A 19,214-nucleotide genomic window follows, 5' to 3' on the forward strand; every position below is an offset into this window, starting at 1 on the left:
ATTTCACTCAGGTACTGTAAACATCCATCCATCCATCCAGGCATATTTATTCAAATGATAAGAACACAGAAAGAGGTATAAAAATGACACATTTATAAATATTTATTGTATGTATGATGATAAAATGGCTTGTATAGCACTTTAACTAGTCTTGACGACCTCCAAAGCGCTTCACACTACAGTTTAGTCATTCATCCATTCACACCCTGACGGTGGTGAGCTATGTTAGTAGCTACAGCTGCCCTGGGGCAGGCTGAGAGAGGCGAGGCTGCCATACACCGGCGCCACCGTGCCCGTCTGACCAGGCCGCCAGCAGGCAATGCAGGTGAAGTGTCTTGCCCAAGGACACAACGACAGAGACAGTCCGAGCGGGGGAATGAACTGGCAACCCGCCAATTACAGGACGAACTCCCTAACCTCTGCAATTTTCAATATATGAGCTATATATATATATATATATATATATATATATATATATATATATATATATATATATATGGGAACAGTATGACTTGCCAAAGGTGAGACATGGAGAAGCAGAAGAAATATTTGTCATTGTACATTCCAGTGAAATTTGTTGGGCTAAGAGTCTTGCTCAGGGATCCATGGTGGCAGTGGAACCGGACACTTGCAGCCTTCTCAGAAGCGCGTCTCTCTACGAGGTTACCACTCCCTGTATGGAGTCGGATTAAGCAGCTTTATACTTCAATCCACTCCTCTGAATATGTGAAAGAATGTATGCAGTGTATACAGTTTTATATCATACTGTTGATAACCTGAAAATATTAAAATAAAAAACAACCTTTGTCTAAATTAAACCTTTCATGCCTTCAGGTCCCTGGTTGCTCTAGTGTCTGCTGGTGAGTGAGCTACAGTAATTATTTCCCCTCCCTGCTGCTGTCTATATAAACAGTGGAAATGAATACAGCTTTAGATTATGTTTAACCCTTACAAAAACAAGACATTTGTGTTTACTGACTAACCTTAATTTAAGTTCTTATTCGTGTAATGCACATCTGTCTTTACAACATTCAACTGAAACCCAACGTAAGCTGTAGATACAACAGCAAAATCTATTTTGGTATTAACCTGACTATAACAAATTACATTTTAGGGGTTATAAAGGCACAGCAGGATCACCATGATGAGCAATACACTCAGATAGTTGAAATGTCTGCCCACAACTAGCACTTTTTTCTGCAGATATTCCATTCACAGAAATAGAACAGTAGCATGTTTTCGAGATAATTTTAAGGTTATTATATTTATCAAATTTATTCATACAGTTATGTATTAAAAGCATACAGCTAGCACAATAGTAGTTTTTATCATTGATAAGATGTGAACAAAAGCCTTAAAATAAATGGTTATTGTGGGAACTTTGTGACTCCAAGAATCCCGTCTTTGCTGCAGGTCTCCCACACTGAGCTTTGGAGATGTTGTCTTGGCTCACGTACCCTGCTCCTCCTCACCGTGTGCGACTGGTCCTCCCACAGCCTTGTTTGTCACTGGTCCAGTTGTTTAAAACTTTTAAATTGTTTCTTTGGTAAGTTCAGCAAGGTGTCTACTCTCTCAAAGTGCTTTCCTGACATTTAAACCTGAACACATGTTCTCTTGTCTTTTACATTTTGAAGAGAGGCTAAGGGAAAAGGGTTGGGGTAGCTGGACACAATGCTGTTGGTGCCAGAGGGAGCAGTGATCATCTGCTCTTCTATAACTCTGTTGACACTAACAGCAGCAGGAACTACAGATGCCCACTAAGCTGTGTAAAAGGCTGAAACACCTTTACAGAAAGCGAGGTTTAAGCTAGCTTTATACTCGCGGCATTAAACAGGCCCCAAGGGTGCGGGTGCCAAAAGAGACAAAATCATGCTGTCCCTACACCAGAGGTTGTGCCCTCTCCAAGTTTTTGTAACTTGGTGGGGACCGAGCATTCAAAGGTGCCCACCCTGAACAAGTTCGCCCGTACTGACATCAAACGGCCCAGACGTATTAAGCGGCACAATTTTGTTAAATACTATGTTGTTACTGTTTATCCTGTGACTGAAAACATCATACACATGTTATCGGCATACTTTCAGGGGTGAGTTTAATGGCCAGGTCTATGCATACAAACATTTTGATTTCTGTTTCCATCACTTACAGAGTAAACCAAGTCCAAAACAACAAACCACGGTATATAAAGCAATCAGTTGTTGTTTAGTAAAGCAAAGGTTTTTCTTTAAACTTTTATTTAAAGCCCTCTGTTTATTTCTGTTTAGCTGCCTTAAACACACCTGAGGTCCATCCGAATACGCTTATTGGGGAAGGAGTCCAACCAAAGTTGGAAGTGTGCAGTGAATGCCATGATAAGTGCTGTCCGAATAGTGCAGTCAGTAAGGAAGGAGGTAGGAAAAGGAGCCTTTATGCTTACTGACGCTACTAATTTAGCATAGGAACCTTGCTATGTCCCTTACCGGTGCTAAGGAGTTATAATGAATCCCACAATCCTTTGCGTTGAAGTTAACAAAAATGACCAGAGAAAAGAGAGCACACACTTTACACTTCAATTTTGGAAGGGTGTATGCCCAGATTTGACTTGCATCATCCATGTGGGTTTCCATCACGTAATGACGTTGGAGTTAAAGGTTGTCCGAATACGACACAGTAGTCCGAAGCTCCTTTCTTCCCCACGATAGCGTTCTTACTGATGACCCCATGGAAGGTCAAGGAACAGGAGCTAGCAGCAGGAGCTAGGAGCTATATTTGTTTTCGGATGGAGCCTTGGAGTCGCTCCAGTTATGCAAACAGCGACTTCATCTATAAATAAGGATATTCGGGTGGAGCCCTACTATTCTTCATGATTAATCATCAGTCTGTCAAGTTTCTGAAGTTCATGGACGACACCACTCTCATCGGACTCATCTCTGATGGTGACGAGTCCGCCTACAGGTGGGAGGCTGACAATCTGGCGACCTGGTGCAGGGAGAACAACCTGGAGTTCAACGCTGTAAAAACAGTGGAGATGGTTGTGGACTTCAGGAAGAACTCAGTCCCAGCTACCCCCATCACCCTCTGTGACTCCACCATCGACACTGTGGAGTCTTTCTGCTTCCTGGGAACTATCATCTCCCAGGACCTAAAGTGGGAGCTGAACATCAACTCCCTCACCAAGAAAGCTCAGCAGAGGATGTACTTCCTGCGGCAGCTGAAGAAATTCAACCTGCCAAGGACAATGATGGTGCAGTTCTACACCTCCATCATTGAGTCCATCCTCACCTCCTCCATCACCATCTGGTATGCTGGTGCCACCACTAAGGACAAGGGCAGACTGCAGCGTTTCATCCGGTCTGCAGAGAAGGTGATTGGCTGTGATCTTCCATCTCTCCAGGACCTGTACGCCTCCAGGACTCTGAGGCTGATCCCTCGCACCCCAGTCACAGACTATTTCAGTCACTTCCCTCTGGCAGGAGGCTGCGGTCCATCAGGACCAAAACCTCACGCCACAAGAACAAAGAACAGTTTCTTCCCATCTGCTACCAGCCTTATGAACAAGGCCAAGAGCCTCCTGTGACACTGGACACTGTCTCTCTCCCGTTCAGAACCTACAAGCTACACCAACGTAGCATCTCCAGACCTTCTGCGTTACATTACCGCACAGTCTACTGTGTATATAGCTATAGATTCTATATATACATGTCTATTTTGTCTGCACCATCAACACCAAGTCAAATTCCTTGTAAGTGCAAACCTACTTGGCAATAAACTTGTTTCTGATGATTGTTCACGATCATCTTGAATGTATGACGTCAACTGTTTTTTCTACTTTTACTGGATTTCCACTCGTTATGTTGAGTACTGTTCCACTGTGTTTTTGGAGAATACTTGACATGCACCTACGTCCATGTCAAGTACAACGTCTACAGAGCTTCTATTGCTCGTGCCCAGTCTGCACAGACCGGCACAACAATCTAACATGCAAGTATAATGGAGGCTTTGGACTGATCTCTGAATGGCCAATGCGGTGAACGGATCACTCACAGACCATTTACTATGAGCTTTGTTATCAGCGTGAGGAATGTCATGTGTGGCGTATGTACCTGTGAAGTCAGGAAAGTATGTGTGTCTTACGGTTATTGCATGGAGAAGGGCCTTACAGCTCCTACAAAACACTCCCGAACAACATACACCTAACCCTGTCCCCTTACCCTAAAGTCAGTGGGCATGTGTTTTGCAGGACAATTTGTGTGTGTTGCAGTGTCCACGGCAAGGCAAGGCAAGGCAAGGCAAATTTATTTATATAGCACAATTCAGTACAAAGACAATGCAAAGTGCTTTACATGATTAAAATATAGCAAAATAAAACAGAATAAAAGCAAGTAGGAATAAAATGTAGATAGAAAAAAGAACAAAAAAGTGGTGATTCAGTTAACTAGAACAATTGAAGGCAATCCTAAACAGATGTTTTTAATCTTGATTTAAAGGAACTGAGGCTTTCCGCACCTTTACAATTTTCTGGAAGTCTGTTCCAGATAAGTGGAGCATAGGAACTAAATGCTGCTTCTCCTTGTTTAGTTCTGGTTCTAGGTATGCAGAGTAGGCTGGAGCCAGAAGACCTGAGTGGTCTGGATGGTTGATACACTGATAACAAGTCTGTGATGTATTTAGGTGCTAAGCTATACATGGATTTATAAACTAACAGAAGTATTTAAAAGTCTATTCTCTGAGATACAGGGAGCCAGTGGAAGGACTGTAGAATTGGGGTGATGTGCTCTACTTTCTTAGGCGGCAGCTGTATATACGTAATTGCATGAGACTTGAGACCAGTGTGCATGCATACTGCCTAAAAGCCACTGCAACTAATAAGCCTTCAAGATGTCAGAGAATAACGCTTTCTTATGGACAGACGATGAGGTTCAACTGCTGCTTATTGTAAATTTGAATTATCTCCATACCCAGCCGTGGTCATTTTCAAAAGACTAAGCAGCCAAGAGTATTCTGCTACCTTCCAATTTTTCCAAGATCCGTCTTTTCCTGTTTACACAACAACAGAAACCAGGATGTTTTCAGGCCATCACACTCTGGAACCCGTCTTCAAACTGCCGTTGTAATAAAAAAGATGCTGCATTGACGTGTAAATGAACTGTACCAACACAACCAAACAGTTCTGCTTTCACAAAAAAAAAAAAAACATTATGTAAACTTGGCCTCTGGCACCAAGAAAGCAGGAGATTGTGGATTACTGCTCGAAATATTTTGAATGATCTGGTCAACGTAAAACAATTTTTCCAATATATGTACTGAAAATGAAGGTTGTATTTCTCTAAACTTTTCAGGGGGAGATATTGCTGCTGTAGTAAAACATTAATATACTTCAAGCTTCTTACAGTTTTATGCAAAGTGCCAACAAGTGTGCGGAGCACTTCATTTAGATTTTTTTAGACTAAAAATTAAAGCTCTATGGACAAGTGAACACATACTTTCTTCCTAGTTTAACCTCTACCTTCAAGCAGCAGAATGAAGGAATAAAATAGCTTTAACTAAACTGGGCATTCGGGTGCTGACAGCATGAAGATCACAGTAAGAGTAACGTCTTTGCCAGATTTAGCAGCTATTTTCCACTTGGCCGCCCCAAAACCACAGAAGGTCCCCTAAGATTAAGAGTGCTATACCATTGGTATCTTAAGGCTAAATTCTTGCTGAGTATCTCGCAGCCATAAATAAGTCCTTGTTAGCCCTGAACTCAATGCTTCCAGCAGCGGTGATGGAGGCAGAGGGAAGCACTGTGTGTGAGCGTTCAAACATCTAATTGCTGGAAAGCAAACATCTGGGAATAAGGCCAGGTGACCTGGCAGTGTGGCAGGTTGGGAACAGTGGAGGAGATGAGGTAGAACATGTCTGTGTGTCGTCTCAGACTGCTGGGTTCCCATTGCTTTTCGGTCACTGCAGGAAGACTGGTAACATTTATCTCAACATTTAAATAGTCTTATTTAGTAGAATAAGCTTGCAAGTTTTGATCAAAAGAGAAGCCTCTGATTTCTACAGCATTTTTTTAAGATGTTGTAGATTGAAAATATTTTAGGTTGTAGAGAGCAGAAAACAAAAACAAAAAAATGTTTATCTACTCCCCACTAAGGAATAGCTTTTTCATATCAAAGGAAGCAGTTGTCATGGACTCTCATAAGCTTCATTAAGGAATTTTTTAACTGTTTTATGATAATAACAAAACTCTAAAACAATATATATATATATATATATATATATATATATATATATATATATATATATATATATATATATATATATATATATATATATATATATATATCCATACATCCATCTTCTAACACGCCTATACCTTGTGAGGTCGCTGTCAATGGGCAAGAGATATATATATTTATGTATGTTAAAGCAGCGTACTTGCGTTCTGAGAAGGCTGCAAGTACCCAGTTTGAACCCCGCACACTTTCATTAGAATGTACAATTGTAATGACAATTAAAGATTTCTTCTTCTTCTGAAATATTTTCTCATATTGTCATATTATACACTATTGCTTCAGCTTTGACAATATTTATGTTATATTTGTTGACTGTCACCCTGTTATTGTCATAAAATGATGTATACTATTGAGTTCTTGGAATATATAATATTTTACAGATACTTTAGAGATCAGATGACTTTTTCAGTGAAAACTGTTCACACTTGGAACAATATTTCACCAAACATCAGGAACATTACAACACTTAAAACCTTCAGTAGATCAGTGAAACGTTGGCTTCTGGATTATCAGATCTGCAGTCACAGTGTCAACAGGTAGTGTATTTCATGTCTGAATTGTCTGTGTTATTGTCTCCACTAATTGTGCTTTTTTTTGTCTGCTGATATACCAATGCTTTTTATGGCTATTATTTATTGCTGCTAAACATCAACCTGCCCAGGGACCACAGCTGAAAATGAGCCTCTATGGCTAACTCTGGCATATTTACATTTGGATTTCAAAAACCCATGTTAATTAATATGCAGTATCCCATTTCAAATAAATAAAATAAAAAATAATTAAAATCTCAATAAATTCCAATTATTGATATAAAATCTAAACCACCACAAAGTGAGTAAGCCTATATACTTGTTTTGGGTTTCTTTAACCAAAGTACACAGAGATGGTACAACTACGAAAGATGTGAAATTATCTGCTAACTTTAGCTGTAGTTGTCAAGCATAACAGGCCTTTTGGGTTAATTTTTCTTTTTCTAATGTCTCTCTAAAGTTTTTTTTTTTTCTGAAGATGACAAGTTTATGTTCGGTTACCTGCACAGGTAGCCGTACGTACAGCCGTTTGTTTATTTTACCTGGAGACGCGCTAGCTCCAAAAGGTTGACGGCATAACTCCAAAAAGCATGATCGGCATTAGCCTTACGACAACTTTGTGTAACTTTCGTCACTAGAAATATTTCTAAAAAATTGTTCCTGTCCAGTCAGGCAAAACCTTTGGGTACATCATCCTACACAGCTGACTGACAACTCCCTTCAACAAGTGGAGGAAAGCAAGCACTACTCCTTGCTACAGATGACGAGAGAAGACATCACATCATTCCTGTATCAAGGGTGTGAATCGGAGGGTGTTTTATATACATCAGAACTGGAACAACTTTAAGAAAAGTGGGTACAAAAATGACAAACAGGGTTTATAAAGTTGGCAGGGGTCTTTGATTAAATATACAAACCTATTTTGGACAACAAAAGACACAGAATTGTGCATATAATAACTTGGCTAAACTCCTGAGATGCGATGGTATAGTTGAGGGTTACATTGAACCTTTGATAGAAGTGAAGTCTCCACATAGATTTTTTTCTCTATTCTTGGATGAATTGTTGTTTTTACAGGAACTAAAGCATAAAGGTGAATCTTTAAGGTGAATTTTTTTGATTTTTTTCAATTTAAGACAAGGATAACCAGGTTTCAACAACCCAGGCAATTTGGTGCTGCTTTACTTTCTTACAGCTGGAACAACAAAACCTAAGTACCTTTTTGGAGCAATTTATATGCTGTAATTTCTAGACGGTTTGTTTATATTGTCACCATAAAACTTAAAATGAAATAATTTGACTGAATTCATAGTTTAATTTCATCAGATTTAGGTTAGCTAAGTTTAATTTCAGTAGCAACAGTAAGATAATAGCGGTGATTGTTGAGTGAAACTCTATAACATCTAAATACTTCTGCAAAATAACACAACAGACAACTTACAAAACACTCAAGACACAAGAAGTGAGATTCTCCCAAGCATATAATCAAGCTATATAAAAGAAGAGGCTTCAGCACTGCACTCTGCTCAGATAGATATAATTACAAAACCAAAGCTGCCATGTTGAATGTTTAACTTGTGAAACAAACCGCATTGTTTCTAAAGACTTGACAAGTGTGGAAACAATAGCATGCCAGAGGAGATAGCTGCACATAATAAGCTTTCGATTTCTATTTCCGATCAGTTTGTTTGCCCTCTCTGAGGAAGAGGAAACAAAAGAGTTGGTTTTGGGGTGAGGAGCTGGCGTATGCATTTGGCCCGTCAGTCAAAGGGGGAAAAAAACTGTGGGTCCTATTGACCACATTTACAATAGACTATATGAAGTATCCATAAATCAGCATAAGGAATGCTACTGTATAGACTGTAATGCATAACTTAATGTCCATCAAAACACAAGATTAATAAACTGTGTTTAGAAACTGCAAACAAGTAAAAGTCTGACAACAATTAAAAAGCACATCATTTTGTTTTTTTTTTTAACCAGAAAAAAATCTTTGAACAAATTTAAAATAACAATGGGTGGCCCCTATAAAAGAAACTATAATTTTATGTGTGGTAAAAACAAATCTGCTACAGCTGTTTTTCATGTACAGACATTTGTGTTTTAACTGTGTTTTTTTCTCTTTGAAAGACAGATATGGGATGCTCATGTGAATGGGGACTTCCCTCAGATTTTCCAGTGGACAATCACCATACCACTGAATTACTTTGTTCACTGTATGTAAAAACAAAATCAGCCCAAGATTTGCCTCAAGGCACAGGTCTGGTTTTGCCAGAGGCCGTTAAGGTACCAAGCAACACATGACAAACATGTAAAGGCTCTCATCTTAAATAATAGCTGGAATGATCTTATGTTTTAACAGATTAAATCCAAAGTATAAGAAAAGCTCCCATTATTCTTGAATTATTCATCTGGAACCTCGGAGGATGCTCAGGAACACAGTTTGAATTATAGGAAAGGACTGGGCTCTCTGACATCCTTCACCTTTGAGTGAAAGAGAGTATAAATCTTCCCTCTCGCGGGTTTAGGTTCAATTTTGCATCAGTCTGTGATAATTGTGCAATTAAAGGGGTTCTTTGATGTACTATTTTAGCAAATTGTGACTCTTGTCTGCTTTGGTTCACAAAAGCTTTCAAGTTAATAAACATTTTTACATTTATCCAGTAAAATACATTACTACAACATTGTTGTCCAGAATATTTACCTCATTCAGATCTTTGTTCTTTTATGTAGTGAGTCATTTATGTATTTTTATATTCACCTAACAGATACTTGCCAGTGTTTTTTTTTTTCTTTGCTCCCTATGCCTGACACTGGTTTTGTTTTTTGCCATCCATCAATCTATTTTTTCTTACACAGAGACCCATAACTTAAACCAGTTTATGTCCTTTTATCTTTGTACTCCACAGCCTGACATTCACCACAGCATTGGCCCCAGAATGTCCTGGCTCGGCTCTTTGCTTCAGCAGCCCAGCAGCACTGTCAGGCTCTCCTAGTTGTGACTGGGTTGCCTGAAACTAAGCAATAATAGAGTCTAGGGCTTCCAACAGAAATTTAATCTCAGTGTCGTTGGATCTGTAAGTAGCATCTGTTTCTTATTAGGAGTCAGACATTACATTGCGTTACATTGAGCATACCCCGAGACATTTACAAAGATAAAGAGCTTTAACCCAAACAGGTTGTGATCAGGAGCAAGACAACCTGCACAGTAGATATAATTCACTGGTTTACCTGTTAACACGTATAATAAAGAATAACATCCACTTGAGCTACAGTTGTGTTGAAATGTCCTCTGTAGAAAGCAAAGATTTCTTCATAAAAATTTTTTGGAAATGTTTTTTTCTTGACATATATTTCTAACAAGAAGTTAAACGTTATGGTCAACAGTCCTTAAGGAGTTATATATCCAGATGTAAAATTATTTATGAAGCACTTGATTGGTTGCTCTGGATGTGCCTGAGACTACAGGGGGTTTAGGGGTTGAATTATTTTGAGATCATTATTTAAAAAAAAAAAAGATTTAGAAGTGAATTTGAATAGGATCATTGTGGTTTTGTTAAACTATTTAAACTGTCCTTGTGTAATCTGTTAATTGGGATTAATTTAATAATTCATTTGGGTGCAACAGTATGAAAGACCCTAAAACTGAAAGTCTGTACTCATTTATTCTAGTGACTGCGCATACCCTAAACTTCTCAGGCAACAGGGCAATGCTGACAGTTTTTTTTCTTTTTAAATTAGACAATAACTCTTCGGTTTAGTGGCAGAACACTACAATAAATCTTGCTTCGAACACACTGGCTGTGCTGTTTAAATGCGCTCATTCATTATTATTGTATTTTATGGGGGAACAAAGAGACCTAAAATTGACAGAAAAGCCACAAACATAATATGTATAAAGTTTCTAAGTTAGTCATATTTTTGGTATCGGCTCATGATTAAAATTATGGAACAACATTAATCTCCTAATGTGACTTTTATTACAGGAAAACTCATTGCCAACTCAAGGGGCATCTGTTAATCTCACTGGACAGGTCCTGTAAATCTGATATTACGTCTTGCAATACGTGTTTTTTCAAATTCGATGTCTCAAAGTGGGAAGATGAACAAAACAAAGAGGGAAAAAAAGCGCTGCCACAGATGCAATATGTCTGTGATGACTTAAGAACAATATAGAAGAATGACTGCGTTTTAAACATATTCGCATCTGCTTGCTTTCTCACTGGCTCCAATCAGAGCTCTTTTCATACAGGAGCAAAGTCGATACAATCAGCAAACAAATTCTGTGATTTCTATCTAAAAGGACTTTCTTCCTCTTCTTCATTTTACTCCTAGTAATGTGAATTATTGCAGCGTGTAACGGTTTAATTGGCCAAGACAAAGACCACAACAATGGAGAAGAACTGGAGGCAGAGAACAAACGCTGAAAATGATTTAAAGTCTGTCGCAGCAGTAAGCAATATTTGCAAACAAAGTAAATAAAGAGCAATGTTAGAAATGTTGCAAAGACAAATGGAAAAGGGGAAAAAAACAACGATATGACAAGATCCAAGACACTTACCTCCTTTTACTCCATTTTAGTACTAAATCAAGCATCTTTAAAAATTAAATAGGACTGATTTTTATTCAAGGAGCTTCCCATAACAGTTAAATTGATCTTGGGTTACCAGATTTCCTGCCTGTAAAACTAAGTAAAACTAAATCGTCTGGTTTCAAATGGCTATTTGTGGACTCCCAGCAGGACAGAATCAACAACTTAAATCATAGTGTCCAAAAGAAGCTTGTTAATATACTTGTCATGCCTGATTATATGAACTCCCGTAGAATGAAGCAAATTGTGACTCACGTGTCAGGTGGAAGATGCCATCGCAGGCACTGATGTGGGAGAGGAAGGCATTACCCAGGCCTTGGCCGACATGAGCACCTTTCACCAGGCCAGCAATGTCCACAACATTAAGGAATGCTGGGATTTTACTATAAAAAGAAGAAGAAAAAAAGAGTAGATGAGCCTGAAACTTCTTCAGCTCTGTCTTATGCTTTTCACAATGTTTCAAGAACACTTTTTAGTACACCAACCCCTTACAGATTACTCAAATTGTTGTCTTTAGTTTTTCATCTGCTTTTAAATTTCTGCTTTTAAGATATTCTGGCCTACTTCATGTTGCCAGACAGACTCTATTTAGGTGATTTCTTGATAAAAAAAAGAAAGAAATGAAAGAAATGTGGTTCATCAAATTATTTAATGATTTAAGATGTATTAGATAAACTCAAACGTTTGTGCCAAGAAAGCAAAAACTGAAGAAATGGCGAACATACATGAGAACATCATCTGCATACATGATGATGTCTACATCTTTGCACACAGCCAGTAGATCATTAATGTAGATGCTGAACAACAAGGGTCCCAGAACTGACCCTGTGGTACCCCAGTTGTGCAGGGTTTAAAGGAGGACAGTATATTATTTGTCCTCACACACTGCACCTGATTTGAGAAGTATGATTGCATCCATTGCAATGTCCCAGGGGACAAGTTCTAAAAAGAGAAAGCTTAGACAGGAGGACATGGTGGTCTACTGTGTCAAATGCCTTTTGCAGGTCCAGAAACACGGCACATTACTATTCTGAGCAAAACTTAGTTAGAATGGTAATGGTACAATTTGTAATAGTCAAGAAACCTTCATAAAATATTCTTACTGTTAAAAAAAAAAAAAAAAAAAAATAACACCAATGGAAACAACTGCATGCCTAAACTTCTGAATGTCCAAGCTAATGAAGGTAATGCCAAAATCTGAAAGTGAAAAGAACAACATTTCACGATGAACCAACCATGGAAAGATGTCCTACGAAGGAACTCTGACAGAGGAGTCAAAGAAATAACCAAAAGACACATCCAAGGGCCTATGAGGACTTAAGAAAGACCCAGAGAACAACAGAAAGACCCGCAAATAGGAGGTAGGGTTTTTCCAATTAAATAAAACAATAAGTAATGCTCTCAATGCAAATGCCTCTGTACACTAACCTGACTCTCACCAGACGGATGTAGTTGCGCCGTGCTCCACACGGTTCCACACATGTGGAGCTCTGCGGAAACAAAATCCACCTGGCGAGAGTCAGGTTATCTATGCACCCCTATTGCGCAATACTCCACTGCTGGAGATAAAACATGTTGAAGCATGTTCAAAGTTAGCTGCAGAAGAATTTGACAAGGCGGTGAACTACTGAGATAATGCATTCATTCAAATGAGCCCAAAGCTCAACACCTTGGATATCACTGACCACGCCTGTTTAGAGGAAGAATGACTTTGCACATCACACCAAAGAAAATACCACACAAAAGGGGATGTTTGCAAGTTAGAATATATATAGACTAAGTAAAATGTTGGTGTAAGAAATACTTATTTCACCTGCTGTATGTAAAATACTGCCAATATTGTCTTGTGAGAAGCTCTATCTTAAGCAATCAGCTACAGAGCAACTTTAAAAACATTGCATTTTATTCAAAGCTCTTTATTTGTATTGCTGGAAACCATTTTTTTCATGCATTTAACCTATACTTTAGATGGTATTGTAGCCTGAATAACTGAATACTGTCTGCTTAAACAGCTTCTATAGATGTGCATTATCACTGGGTGTTTGAGTTTTCCTTTCTTTGAGAGGAGAATAGAGCATCAATTGAATATCGCACAGAGAACATCATACAGCCACATATCAACAACATTGTCGACTGATTTCCCACACCTATAGCACGGGGCCCTCGGAGGCCACAGATGCGAGGTGTGAATAATGCGTGAAGGATGAGACCCCATACCTGGCAGGTTTGTGGAATTGGCAGAGGAAATCATAGCGTTCATCTGGAATGGGCACTCTGCTTTCATTTGGGTCAATGGTGCAGAAGGGGAAATTTTCTGCTGCAGCCTGACTCTTTGTCAGTACGTTGAAAAAGGTTGACTTCCTGAAAACAACAACAGCACTGAGGTCAGGACATCTGAAAAATGCTGGTGTGTGGACCCTTGAAGCTTTGAAAGCATGAACATGAAGCACTGGGGTAAATAATGCAAAACTGACTTCTTCTTTTGGACACAAAACAGAAACCCATTCATAATAATTCAATGATTCTATCTCAAATTAATTTTCCAGAATATTTCTCAAATAGATGAACTGAACATGTTTTTTTTTTACTTTGTTACAAGCTGTTTTAAATGCAATTAAAATGTAACATTAGGACTGAAAGACTTAAAACCTCGTAGTAATCAAATTTAATTGCTTGCTTTTTTTAATAAAAAGAAAAAAAGGTGATACCATATCACTTATTTTTGTAGAAATTAGATAGATAGATAGATAGATAGATAGATAGATAGATAGATAGATAGATAGATAGATAGATAGATAGATAGATAGATAGATAGATAGATAGATAGATAGATAGATAGATAGATAGATAGATAGATAGATAGATAGATAGATAGATAGATAGATAGATAGATAGATAGATAGATAGATAGATAGATAAATAGATAGATAGATAGATAGATAGATAGATAGATAGATAGATAGATAGATAGATAGATAGGGATCTTCTGGTCAAAGAAGTAAATGTTCCTGAATTATTTTGCATTTCTGATACTACACTATTGAAAGCTGCATACATTACTAATTTTTATAACATTATGTTGTTGTTTTTTTCAATTTTACCTCTTGCATTACAGATCTTGTCAATGTTTCTACACAGTCTGGTTAACTCAAAAAGGTAGATTATACAATAAAGAAATTTAGTTTCATTTATATTATAGGAACTGTGAAGTCAAGCTATATAGCAAAAGTTGTAATCTCTGAATTTGACAGTTTTACGACTCAAATAAAACTGATGCTTAGAGAAAAGAAGAATATCATCTTTCTGAACTCGTGCAGTGGAGACAGCTGGGGCAGTTTGGTCTTTGTGTTTCTATAAGAGTTAAACAGGAATTAAGTTTTTCCAGCTCATGAAGGATAAAGTCAGAAAGTTTCCTAAGTGTAACGCCTGTTAAATGACACCCAACTAACAGCTGGTTTGGATCTGAAAACAGTTCATTCATAAAGAGACAGTTGGAGGGTGGATGGGTTCTACTTTGACAGAAATATGTAGTGGCAGGCCACAACCTTGCAACTTCTACTTCTTATATGAGGAAGAAACTGGGGGTTTTCCTGAGTGAGAAATGAAAACACTGACACACTGCAGAGGGATCTGTTTGCAAAAGCCTCCAGAACCTTGCATGCCACCAACTTGCGCCACAAATGAACAGACATCTGCAAGAAACTGGAGCTGGATGTAATATTTTCCTCGACTGGAGACCACTATTCAAACTGGAGTTGAATGACAGCTCAAATACACCCCTGACCTGTCAAAAGTTAAATTAAAACAGTATTGGTGACTTCATTGGTAAAACAAATATATAATAAAATAACCACAAAACGTCTTCACATTAAAAACCTCTTTCTGTGAGCTTCTTTCTGTATTAAAAAGAAGGTTTTAACCGATCGTTTGATCAGAAAATGACATATTTCTGCAACCATTCCTGAAAAATGAAGCAACAAGGGCTGTGACTTGATGCAATAACATGGCAACATAGTTTAATACTATGTTGGCTAAAATCTTAGCAAAAGATCACATGGACAGTACCCTGGGCCCATGAGGGTTTGAGCCCCCCAAAATCAAAGATTTTCTTTTTATATGGATAAATGTTTTACACAAAAACCATTAAGTCTAAGCTCATCTCCCTGTGAGGTGTTTTAATTTAGTTGGATTTTCTTGTAGCTAACCATTGCACAACTATTTAAAAACGATGATGCCATAGCCACATCTCTAACCTCATACCCCCATCACACTATTAAATATCTGATTTGATCACCAGCTAAGCCAGGCTGTCTGATCTTTGGCACGTGACGTGCAGCTCAGACATGGATACGCATGTGTGCCCAAATTATACAGAATAATTGCAACCAAGACTCACAAAGTGCAGCAATGAAACAACAGTTACATGATCAAATCTCATGCTATGCCCTGCAGACGCTCTGTCTACACTGATGTAGATTCAATCGGCAGCTTGAAACTAACTGTGAAACCGATGACTTGGCGTGCTGTCTTATTAATTTAGCTATTAATCATTTTACCATTTGAGGCCAGCCACAGAGCAATGACGTCTCATTGCCAGAGGGCCAGTTGATTCTTAAAGCGCAACTCACCCCCAAATCAACTTTTTTTTTGATTTTTTGGTTGGTCCAAAGGTTTTTGTGAGACCACTTGGAGAAACTGAGGTGTTAGCAGCTGTGGGGTATAAAAGCAGCTCCGTCTTGTGCCTCCGTAGTGAGTTGGGGTTTGAAAAGTGAGTTCTGGGGTCCTCATCGATTTATTAACTTTGCATCCAGTTAGTTTTTTTACCACAGTCTGCCGGGCACTTCTTCCTATCTGCACATTTTTCATGCATGAGATTGGGTGGAGTAAGGCTCTGGTATGTGGGTGAGCTACACTTTAAATATGAAGAAACTAAATAAAAAAATTATAATAAACGTAGACCATTGACGCCATGATAGAAGCACTATACCTCATCCTGGTGCAGCAGAACACTGTGAATTACAATCCCCTGATCACAGGACATATGCACTGCTCAAAGATAAATACCCTTCAAAGAAAGGACTACATTTCCACACATTTAGACCAACGTTGTGTGTTTCTCGGTCTACCAGCATTCATAGTAAACTTGCAGTGTATGCCAGACAAAATATCGGTGACATTTGTTTCAATGTTTTTTTTTTTTTTGTGTGTGTGTGTTGTTGTTTTTTTTATTGCTATTTCACACATACATGCCCCCAACCCTATTATAACGTAAATAGGGCTTAAAAACCTTGAAGTTGACCTGTTCCCAACTTTCAACACAATGTTATTTGCAAACATTAAGATAGATTCTGTGGCCTGAGTACCACAACTGGCTCTAAAATAAAGCCCTGGGAGAATTTGTTAGCCCGTCTTGTGCTTCACCAATTTACACCAATTCTACAATGTAGCTGAATATTTGATGACTGCGTGACACGACAAGTAATACTGGAGGCTCTTATTTTATTTTTTATTTATTTAATTTTTTTTTTTTACATTTGTGTGTATCTGCATGCTTCACATGCCTTTGACTTTGGCACTGATAAATCTGAAATTCCCAACTGTAGGACAACAAACGATATTTTCTGTTATATAATGCACATTTATGCATCAAGGCATATCTTCTTAACCTTTATCTTTCATATTCAATTGCAAAGTTTTCATTTAAATGCATGTTGTTGGTTGATGTGTTTATTGACCAGAAATGGTGGGAGTTCTTAGTTTTGATATATTTGTTGAAAAGGAAAGAATAGAATCTGCTGAGATTTTTTGTTTTGTCTTTTTCAATGTTTGAGCTGCCAGTCGCTAATCAAAGCTAATCCAGGGAAGGTTCTGATCTCTGGCCAATTGACTGGTAAATCCCCACATCAAAGAAGAGGAACATCTAAGTTTTTGCTTGCTGTCATGTAATTAGATATTTTCCCATGAAAATATGTAGACATTTTTGGAACATTGTAGGCCCTCAGGAAGATGTCTTAGTATTCAAATAAGACAAACTGCTCCAATAATACTTACAGTCATAAATAATGAGATCTTGTAAATGTCAACTCTGATATCTTAGCTAAAAAAGCATGTAAAAGAAGACAGGACATGTAGCTTAAAAAAGTTCGAGAGAGCAACGTATTTATGCATGCATGGAAGGGTGGAGGTATGGAGATCCTTCTTTTCCTAAATTTTGTTTGCAGTAGGGCATGCATTCTTTTTTGGAGAAAAGTCTCTTTTTGTGTTTTTTTAAAGTTCAAATCTTTCAGTGAAACATGAATTGCATTAATATTGCATTAATATTCAGCCTACATCTATTAATATTTGTACAAGAAAAGAAAGAATGCAACGGTGATATAGAGAGAAGGCCAATATATACTTACTTACCCAACATTGGGCAAGCCAACAATCCCTATCTTCAGAGAAGTCCCAAACCTTCCAATCAACGGCGGTGGCTTTGGTACATCATCTCCTTTGGCCTAATGAAGACAACGTGGAAATGTCTGCAGTTAAAATCAGCACTCGCCATCACACATAAACCCTGGTTCTCGGTCTTTTCGAATGAAACCACTCTTCCTTCACAAAACACACCTTTTTCGGAGCCATGTCTCTCACTCTTAAGCCTTGAATCGACTTCTACAGCAGATGACACACTGAGAGAAGCACATTTATTCCCAGGAAAAAGAAGAAGAAAAAAAAAAACAGTCCTCAAACATAACCAGCCTGGGTGCGAGTGCTTCAGCTTGAACTCTGTCTGCATGCGCTCAAAATAGAAACATGCAGCATGTGGAAATGTAAGTTGACACTGTAAGCTGGCGAGCTGACCTGCACCTCCATATTTAGCTGTCGGTAGTATCACTGTGGGTTAATGAGCGCCTATAAGACCCACACTATGCAGTGCATGCATGGAAAAGCCCACTTAGGCTTTGGTTAGAGGTTTGGCAGCTTTCATGGAGGAACCTTTATGTTAAGAATTATGCATTAACTTTCAGTCTTGCCATCTTTATCTTTTTAGAATGGTTTTTGGCTGAGCCAGATGAGGTATATCGTGCTTTTCATTTAGTGAAGACAAAAGCAACAGGGGAAACAAATCTGCCCTGACACCTGAGGGTAACCAGATCCTCCATACTGTTTGCCTAAGCTGAAGAAAATATTTATTATTCAATCTTGAGTGGTATCTCGGTAAAGTCACAAAGATTTTGGAAGGATGAACAAAGATGTTGATGTATGAATTAGTTTTCTCACTGTCTACATGGGGTTAATAATCAACCAAATGATGGAGTTTACAAGCTGTAAAACTTTCTGCAAGTGAAAAATCTTAAAGGAAATAAAAAATATATAGACATATATAAAAAAAAAAAAACATTGTCTGATTGTAGACAAAACAAGATGTAACTATAGAAGCGGTTTCTAGACAACAAAAAATAACACATTTAGGTGAAAATCTGCAAGAAATGATCCACTTTCCGCTGGAGTAGATGAAGCTGTCAGACAGGGAGCGGCACAGATTCCCAGCACAACATCCCTTCACACACAGTTTACCCGGACCCCCTTAGAGAGGAACAGGTGTAGCCACATGAGCGCACCAAATTACAACAATTAGTTAAACATCCTCAAATAAACTTCCCGCGCAGACGCACAAATTGAGGCGCAAAACCCAGAGAGCCCTGGCCCAATCCAGCAAAGCCTGCCTGGGTTTAACACGCAGAAAATGAGCCTCTAATAATCTGAATTTGAGGCAAAGTGCAGGGGCCCGCGCGTTTTGCCGGGAAGGACTCAGAAGTGAATAGATCTGAATTAATCATTTATCTTTTGTTG

The 19,214-nt window shown here is 38.4% G+C and overlaps 1 protein-coding gene across 1 annotated transcript in view; it reads right to left on the bottom strand.

The window, feature by feature from the left end:
* The window catches only part of LOC105917219 (obg-like ATPase 1), a 72,735-nt gene extending 54,577 nt beyond the window's left edge, over positions 1-18,158 (bottom strand). The window contains exons 1-4 of the mRNA XM_036139317.1: positions 17,988-18,158; positions 17,784-17,875; positions 13,596-13,739; positions 11,634-11,761 (exon numbers count right to left, since the gene is read on the bottom strand). Of these exons, the coding sequence (XP_035995210.1) occupies positions 11,634-11,761; positions 13,596-13,739; positions 17,784-17,875; positions 17,988-18,002 (379 nt within the window). The 5' untranslated portion in view covers positions 18,003-18,158. The remainder of the gene's footprint in view (positions 1-11,633; positions 11,762-13,595; positions 13,740-17,783; positions 17,876-17,987) is intronic.
* Positions 18,159-19,214: the final 1,056 nt, after the last annotated feature.

Source organism: Fundulus heteroclitus, chromosome 7, assembly GCF_011125445.2.
Source record: "Fundulus heteroclitus isolate FHET01 chromosome 7, MU-UCD_Fhet_4.1, whole genome shotgun sequence".
Taxonomy (NCBI): Eukaryota; Metazoa; Chordata; class Actinopteri; order Cyprinodontiformes; family Fundulidae; genus Fundulus; species Fundulus heteroclitus.